The sequence below is a fragment of the Macadamia integrifolia genome, chromosome 14 (assembly GCF_013358625.1).
Source record: "Macadamia integrifolia cultivar HAES 741 chromosome 14, SCU_Mint_v3, whole genome shotgun sequence".
NCBI lineage: Eukaryota > Viridiplantae > Streptophyta > Magnoliopsida > Proteales > Proteaceae > Macadamia > Macadamia integrifolia.
Genome location: NC_056570.1, coordinates 23925550 through 23934835, shown reverse-complemented (window position 1 = coordinate 23934835; position 9286 = coordinate 23925550). Strand labels below are relative to the sequence as shown.

General features: G+C 39.3%; 1 protein-coding gene across 6 annotated transcripts in view; it reads right to left on the bottom strand.

Moving 5' to 3' along the window:
* Window positions 1–9286, bottom strand: part of LOC122061580 (folylpolyglutamate synthase-like) — a 63324-nt gene that overhangs the window by 12080 nt on the left and 41958 nt on the right. For all 6 annotated transcript variants that reach the window (XM_042624922.1, XM_042624927.1, XM_042624926.1 and 3 more), the window contains one exon: window positions 7832–7984. In XM_042624922.1, the coding sequence (XP_042480856.1) occupies window positions 7832–7984 (153 nt within the window). The remainder of the gene's footprint in view (window positions 1–7831; window positions 7985–9286) is intronic.

Below are 9286 nucleotides of genomic sequence, written 5' to 3'. Positions count from 1 at the left end.
TTAATTGCGTGGGTTGTTTATTTTCAGTTATTTATTTATTTAATTTTAATTGCGTGGCTTGCGTCTTTAAATTCTTAGATGACGAATGGTTAGGACGTTATTTTAGATACATATGTTTAGGACAGTAATTAGAATTAGATCACAACCATTAATCGGTTCACTTTCGCATTATTAAAAGAAATAAAAAAATAAAGTGGCTGCTCTCCCTGTGTTCGACCCGTAGCTACACTGATCCGTACGCTTGCGGTTATATTTTAAATCTCAAACAAGGACCAAACACATAGAAGTGGACTGCCATTTTGTTTGTGATGCTGTTCTGAAGAGGCTGATTTAGACTCCGTTTGTTCCTTCATCGGATCAGTTAGCTAACATGTTCATTAAGTCTTTGTTTACCCCTACTTTTCGCAATGGTTGTACCAAGCTGAGCATGGTTGATGTGTATGCTCTAGCTTGAGGGGGAGTGTGGAGATTGACGCTAATCCCGATAAGGGATTAGTGCTAATCTCAGGACCCGATAGGAGCCTTTTGGTCCTATCGGGTTCCTACTTGGCTGTTAAGGTTTTATCCTTATGTAAAGGGCAGTCTTGTAATTTGGGTTTATTGTTTTATGCTATAAATATAACATAATAACCTGCGATCAGTCTCATTCTGGACTGATCGTAGGCTGCTCTGTTTTGGACTGCTATCAGCTTCATCTTCTTCTCTCATTCTTCTTCCTCTTCTCTTCTTCTTCTCTCTTCTGGTTTCTGGTTTTGGTTACAAGATTTAATATTGCAACAACATATTGGTCTTGTCATATTTATCAAACAATCCTTCAGATTCTTATTTCATTTCATGAACCTTTAGCCGTTAGAAAAGTATGTCCACCAGTTTTGTTTGAAATAGCATGTTCCCCAGAAAATATGCAACCTCTGACAAATTGACAAGCCCAATTGAACAGCCATTATTAGGGCCTTTATCCAAGCCGTAAAAAAATACTCATCGTAGGAATAAGTTCAAGAACCTATCTCCGCCGATTGAAGATATTGAAGCAGAGGCAGTTGATCTTTAGGTCATCTTCTATGGAATCCACGGGCCAATCTTTGAGAATCTGCTTGATAAGTCCATTCCTAGTCACCTTATGAGCACCCTCCAGGCTATCCCCTCTAAGAAAGAAATCTTAGCAGCGGTCTACTCTCACAAAGCTAATAGAGCCCCTGGCTCTAATGGCTTTAGCATGGGATTCTTTTCCACTACCTGGGACATTATTAAAGATCCTCATCAAGGCCCTTACGAGTTTCATTTTCAACCCTATACAAATAAAGGGAATCAACCACACCTTCCTTGCCCCATCCCCAAGAAGGAAGGTGTTGTTGATGTATACATACCTTCCTTATAAGTTTGAGCTTTTAGGTGAAACAGTAGCGAACATTGTACTAGAGCATGGAGGTAGAGTATTTGACTCTTGGGAAGTGCCAAAGGGAGATTTCTCCACTTCTTTTCCCTAGCTGTCATGTGTGGGCACGCATATGTGTCATTGCCAAAGTCACGCCAATAGGCTTAAGTTGGTGGTTGACTCTCTTGTCAATGATAATCAATCAGCTTTCATCACCAACATGAGTATCTCGGATAATATCACCCTATGCAATGAGATTGTCCGAGGATTTGACAGAAAATCTCATTCCCTAACTGTCTTCATGAAGATCCACATTCAGAAAGCCTTCGAATCTTTGTGGTGGGACTATTTTTCTAAGGTTCTGTATAAGATGGCCTTCCCCCTAGTGTTTGTTAATTTGATTCATCACTGTATCTCCTCTTTGTGCTTCTCAATGCTTGTCAATGGTAGTTCGTCTGATTACTTTGCCTCTACTATGGGTATTCGCCAGGGCTGTTCTCTCTCTCCATACATCATCACCCTTGCTCTTGAAGCTCTTTCCAGAAGCATCTTGTGTTGTATGGATCATCAGCTTATCTCTCCCATTCCAAAAAGGCTGTTAAGCAACTTAAGCTGACTCACGTTGCCCTCGCGGGCAATCTCATGATCTTCTCCGAGGAGAACATGGTGGTCTAACATGGTCTCCCTTGAAAACATAATGTCTTGTTTGCAGCATTTTGAGAGGTTGTCGGGCGTTCAAATAAACCCCTCCAAATCTCTCCTATTCTTGGTTGGGGTTTCTAATGTTGACAAGGTTGGTTTGATTGAGAAGACATGGTTCTCCATTGGTCATCTTCCGGTCAAGTACTTGGTCTAACCTTTGATTTCAGCTAGGTTGACAGCTCACCAGTGCACTCCTATGCTGAACCTTATTCATAAGAAACTTCATCTTATAAAAGCAAGCTTCTCTCTTATATCGGTCGGAATTGATCAGATCATTCCACCAGTAATGTTACATCTGTTGGTCGATTATTTTTAGGTTGCTTCAGACCACCATCAAGGAGTTGGAGTCCCTTTTTTTTTAGGGGTGAATTATAAATTCGTTACCAAAGAGGAATAAAAGGGGGGCTATACAAATTCCAAAGGGGAGCAAACAAAACAAGGCAAAACAACAAAAGCCCCTAACCAAGGGGGGAAGAAGGGATGTGGAGACCCTAGGACAAAATAGTGAGCCTGTTCCTTGGGGATGGATTGAGCGATGATGGGTTAATAAAGCAACCAATTTAGAGCTAACATTGAAGAAGATGACATTCCAAATCAGTTGAAGGATCTAAAGTTGGAAGTCCATCTACGAAGGTTGCACTCCATCCAGATATGGTTGATGTTGGCACCAAAATCAAGCTTCCCACCAGTATCACAAATAGAGTTGCCAGCAAAAATCATATAAACTCAAATCCATTCTCTATGAAAAGGGAGAGGTCTTCTTCTGGTAGGCTAGCAGGAGGAAATGACTCTTTTCCAAACCGAGGTGGAAAGGGGGCATTAAAAGAAAATATGGTTTGAGTCTTCATGTAACATTCCAACAGAGACAACAGGTGTGTGTGGGGGGGGGGGTTGACCTAAATGTGACAGTGGATAAGGAAGGATTGGGTGGGAAGGAAGTTAGAGAGGGCTCTCCAGATGTTGAAGGTGTGATGAGGGATGTGGCTAGCAAACCAGATGATCTTGTGCCACAAGACAATAGGGCCTCTATAATGGATAAGGTTCCAAGCTGAGGAGCAGCTAAAGTGGCCAGACAGGGAGCGGGGCCAAATAACCCTATCAAAAGAAATAAGGGAAGGGGGAGGAAGAAGGGGGGAGGGAGAACCAAAGGGAGGAGATGAGAGGGGAACATGGGAGGGGATCAGGCACCATTGGAAATGATTGAGGCCACAGGGAGGTCTCTGGCCAAGCCAGAAGAGTAAACAGCTCTGGGACCCACAAGCAGGAGGAACCCAAAGGGATGTCGGTTATGGTCCCAGCAACGGAACCACAAAAACTTGTTTGAGATTTTAAAATGTAACCGCAAGCGTACAGATCAGTGTAGCTACGGGTTGAACACAGGGAGAGCAACCACTTTATTTTTTTTTCTTTTAATAATGCAAAAGTGAACTGATTAATGGTTGTGATCTAATTCTAATTACCGTCCTAAACATATGTATCGAAAATAATGTCCTAATCATTCGACATCTAAGAATTTAAAGACGCAAGCCACGCAATTAAAATTAAATAAATAAATAACTGAAAATAAACAACCCACGCAATTAAAAAAAATAATAAAGGAAAAAAAATACTGAAATAAAAATAAAGTAAAAGAAAAGGGATAAAGCTAGAGAGAGACTCACAAGTAGGTTTCTCTACTTAGCCCGAGGGATGCATCATAATATGAGATTCCCTACTTGACCAGAGAGTCACTCTTACAAGGGTTACTCTACTTGGCTTTAGGGAAAGGAAGACAATTAAAATAAAAGAAATAAATTGATGGTTCTATGGCTAGGAGGGGCAAAGCCAACACATACACTAGCCATGAACCTTGGGGGAAAGGGATAGCAATAATGTAACGCCTGAAATTAAAATCTTAAATTAAGAAAGAAAGGGTAGTCAGAAGAGGGAATAAGAGGGGGGAGAGAAGACTACTGAAGGAGCCTACTTACTTGAACTTCATCCCTTGAACTGAAAACTTGATCGATTTGAGATACTACCAGTATTAAAAACTAGATCTGGAATAAACCAAATCTGAAATTTCTAGTACTAGAGAAAACAAATCTGAAGAAAAAAAAATTGAACTTGAAAGACATGCTTCATAGCCTGTTCTTGTCAATTAGAATTAAGCCTAGAACTAGAACTTGAAAATTACAACTTCAATTGTTTAAACAATAAAAATAAAAGACTGAATTAAAAATAAAAGTGCTTGCATTAATTGAATAAAGAGAACTTACAAAAATGTTTAAAGCATAAACCTAAAACAAGAGTTAGAGAAAGAGAAAACTAGAGAAAGAGATAGAGTAACTAAGAAAAAACCCCTAGAAGAAGAATGAAGTGCTTCCTCCCCTTGTGTTAATTCTATTATATAGAGAATGGGGGAGGGAAGCTAAAGATTTTAGCTTCTAAAAAAAATATTTTTTTTATCTTGTTGATGAAGTGGAGGAGAGAGGAGAGAGAAGAGAGAAAACGTGTGGAGAGAGATCTCCCACGATTTTTCTTGCCTTTTTCTTCCTATTTTTTTCTCCCTTTTTCTATTTTTCTCTCTTATTGCACAAGAAACCCCCTTTGGCCGATTTTTCTTGCTTGGATTTGGACAATATTCTATTTTAATGGGAAATTCCATCCATGCCCTTGTCTTTTCTTTTCTTTTTTTTCTTCTTTCCTATTTTTTTCTCTTTATTTTCTCTCTCTTCTTCAAACTTGCGTACAACTATCTTGGCCGACCTCCTTTAAGTGATGAGTAGGAGAGAGAAAATCTTCTAAAAAAAACCTCAACAAAATGGCAACTAAGAGGTTTGAACTTGAGACCTCCTAATAAGCAAGGGATTTTGCACACCACAACTCACCAACTATGCTAGGTAGTTGTTACCAAAAACGAATTTTCAATCACTTAAGGATGTGGTCCATCGATCCTTGTTGGTATTTGGAATATTCCTTATACCCTTAGGACAACTGCAGATGGGTTGGTTCTGCATCTTAGTTCAGTTATGATCCATTATTCTTTTTCTGACCTGAAAAGAATAATCACTTGTACGGTTGACCATACGAATGTGCACTTGCAATTGAACACTTCCATCTTACTCAGAATTTCATCCTCTTCGCAACCATAAAAAGAAATAGGACCTCTTTACGTGTAAAATTAGAGATATAGCACCCGATAGTCCTTAAGGCCTTGAAAATATAAAACCTGAAAAAAAAGAGTAAAACCCAAGGTAGCTCCATTCTAAATATGTAAAATGCATGTTTTACTACCCTAGATTTTACACATAAATGTGCTCATCAGGGAGGTCTCTGGCCAAGCCAGAAGAGTAAACAACTCTGGGATCCACAAGCAGGAGGAACCTAAAGGGGTGTCGGTTATCTAACTAGAGGAGGAAGCAGCTTGGAAGGCAGTGGACCTGGAATTGGGGAGCTGCCACCAGACCCAAGAGGAGTTGGAGGAAGGAGAAATGGCCCAAAAGGTGTCTTTCCTCAGGAGGGAGGAATAGACCCAAGAGACCCATATGTTGTTATGTTTGGAGACAAGCTTCTAGATGAGCTTTAGAAGGACAGAACAATTAGCATCCTTGATTCTATGCAAACCTAGGCCTCATTCCAGCTTTGGGAGATAGATTGAGGCCCAACGAATGGGGTGAAAGAAACGGGGGGTGTCAGTACCTTTCCAAAGGAAGGAGCACTCCAGATTCCTTCACTCTACCAGCTGAGCCACTGTCTTTCGCAACCGCGAGGGAGGTCTTGGCTCGAGAAGAATCAAAGATGTAATTCAGCTGGTATTCTCAAGCTGATCTGGAAGCTTATGGCTAATAAGAAAAGTATCTGGGCAGACTGGGTCATATATGGTCTTCTACACAATGATTCTATTTGGATTACTCCATTTATTTCTTATGCTTCCTGGGCCTTGCGCAGGATTCTGAAGCTTGGCCTATTGCTCCTGGGGCCACTTTATGCCAAACTGATAATGGTGCCTCCAACTCCCTCTGTAATGTAGCACTAAATTTTAATGATCAATACAGTAGCCGGACAAGATCTTTAGACAGAGAATAAAATCCAGATTTACGAGAATCACATAAACACTAAAATCAGGTGGTGAGAATGACTCAAGACTCAGGTTGAGTCGCCAAATCAGAGTATAGTATAGCTGCCGAAAGTTTCAGATGGATCCAAAGGCTGGATCATAAAATATGATGTATCTTAGTAATACGAGGAGAAGGGAAAAAAAGTAATTTAACCACTTTAGGGTTCAGGGGTTGAAGATGAAGTATAGGTTTCAGATATGAAAATAAACTATAGCAGAAGCTTAATAGGTTAAGAAATCAGAATCAGATTTAAGGAATGAAAACAGGGTCTTTACGAGAAAAGGCTAGAATAGAGATTTTACTCCTGGTTAGAATTGGCTGAGATTTGAGTCAAATCCCTACGTTAGTATTCTTAAGCTTAATTCCAAAATTCAGTCAAATCGGGTAGCTGGTTTACTTTAATGTGTTAATCTTAAAAAAAAGTGCTGCATATGAACTTCAATGAGATGGAGTTCTAGTTGCAGAAAATAAAGCACAACTTACTTGTCAATGTTAGTAATCTGAGAATAAGAACTAATAACCAGTATCAAGAAGACAGCAAGATCACAAGATTGAACCACCCGGGCTTCACACTGCAAGGTGTTGATTGGATCAAACACAAATCCCTTCCTTGATTGAACACAAGGGATTTCTTGATCAAACACAAGAGATTCTTCACCAATGGAGATGGAGAGCAGCGATAGCCTTTTCATTAATCAAAATTCGCACACAATACTAGGCCCTCTTACAAACTTTTATAAAAGACTCAAATTAGACTTAGACATTAAAAAGGAAAGGCCTAACCCAATCCTTACTAATAAGGTATACTAAACTAACCAGGAAACTGAAATAAAGAAGGAAACTAACTCAAAACATAGTCGAACTTTAAGTCCTACATGCCTATGACTTAAATTTGATGTGGAATTAGATAAAGGTAAGAGTTAAGAGTTGGAATGGGAAATTCCATAACCAAAATCAGCTAAGATAGCCTATGCTAATGTGGATTCCATTAAAAAAAAAAAAAAACCTAATAAGGGAAATCCCGTACGCAGACTTGCTACCCATGGTTTAAACCCAGCTAAGATAGCCTATTTTCTAGAAAAAGTTATGGCCATTTTGGAAAAATGTGTTTGGGCTGATTGCAGACACTTAGAATTCCAGAATTCATATTTTTAGTTCAACTTCCATTTAAATTTAGTTCTAGAACTTCTTGGGCACTTCAACCATTATGTTTCTAGACTCTTCAAGATGTAGAAAATGCCCTTCAAGGTTCCCAACATCCTTTCCTATTGGATAGTTGTTTGTCTTTCCAATTAGTCGTAATTTCATTCTTGGAAATTGCCTATGCTTGGAAGGTCATCCCATGCTCATCTATATAAGCTTATACCAGTGAATGTAATGGATACTAGGAGTTTATTAATAATTTCATTTGAGCCTTTGAGAAGAAGTAGTTCTTTTTGAGTTTTCTTATCCCTTATGTGGATTTCCTTTGGGTGGGGAGTTCTTTTTCTTTTGAAGCAGTCACTCGTGTTACCTCCTATTCCTCTACAATTTTCCAGCGTCAATCCCTCAATTCGGATGCCATATCGTTTCAATCAATGTCAAAACTGAAATAGTTTGCCAGTATTTTGACATTTCAAACCATGATTCAGGGTCAACAGAGTTAACGAAAACTTACAAAAAGCTCCTTTGATTTTCCTGTCCTTCGAAGCCAGCATCTACAAAGAGCAACAGCAAGGCCAGCATTTATGAACTGATGATCACCGGACAAGCTAAGCTTTACTCCATTCAACTTTTCAGGATCAAGGGGATGCACTACTTCCAAAGGAACCTGCGGTAGGCAAGAACAGATCAGCTGACGTTGTGGCTAATTAATTCATAAAATTCTGGTTAATGAAAAGTTAGAATAGCAGAAAGATAATAGAAAGTACTCATAAATGTTCTGTCAGAAGAAATAACAATATTCTGCAGATGAGCTAAGATATGCCCTTCTTGCCAACATAGTCATTTGACCCAAATGGAAAATGCAGATGGCAGTGGATTGAATGTGGGCAAGAAGAAAATTATTCTTGAAATATCACGTTGGAAAATTTTCTACTATAATGTTATTGATTCTTTGTTAAAAATCAAGCATAATTTGATCATTTGAAGGAAACCAAAAGTTTTTGTTGCTTCGAGGGAAAAAAATGTTCTCATTTAATTATATTGATAGCTGGGGGAATAATAATGATAAATACAGATCCAATGACTCCAGATTGAGTAGCCCCGCAAACATCTGTATGTGACAATACAACTTTGGATACAAAAGCAACACATAGCATGATAAAGAAATTTAAAATTAAGTATGCAAGTGAAATTCACCCAACAACTGAATAATACAATAAATAGCACATAAATTAATAAACCTAGGATCAATATCTGGATCAATTAGAAATTAATCTTCTTGACATACATAGGTCTCATGCTATCCTACCGGCCCCAGAGTTGATGTTAGCACCATCACAACTTAAGCTCTCTAATCACACACAAGCTTAACAGAACTTCCGTTTTCCTATCTAAAAGCCATTGCAAAGCTCTAGAGATACAAAGAATAAAGAAAGACTCACTTTGCTCTCTTATCTCCGAGGGGTTCAGGGTTTGTTTTCACATGTGCATGTGCCAAGACAAGTCGGGTCATGGCAAAGCGAGGCCTTACTGTGTGTGAAGTTTCTTTCCTTAAAGCCTACATTTGAGGAGACAAGCTTAGCACAGTTGGTGGAGCTTGGTCCTTATCTTACCCCTCTCCCCCTTAAACAACACCTTACAGAAAAAAAGAATACAGAAAGACAGCATTTTATTATAATCCCTCCAAGGTCCACAATCACAAGTCCTTAACAAGCTATATAAGGAGAGAATTATTGGCCAACCTAGGGACTCAAAGAATGAGATGTTGCATGCAAAACTAATTCATGGTCCTCTCTAACAAAGTGGGACAATTTCCCTGGGCTGCATTTCAGCCATGGAAATAACCAAAACTAATATTGAAATGACCTTCAACCATCACTTCGCCAAAAACCCAGAGCTTTAGTCCTGTAGTAGAGCAAGGGCCCAAGAGCGGGATGGTGGGTAAGCCCCCCCCCCCGCCCCACCCCCC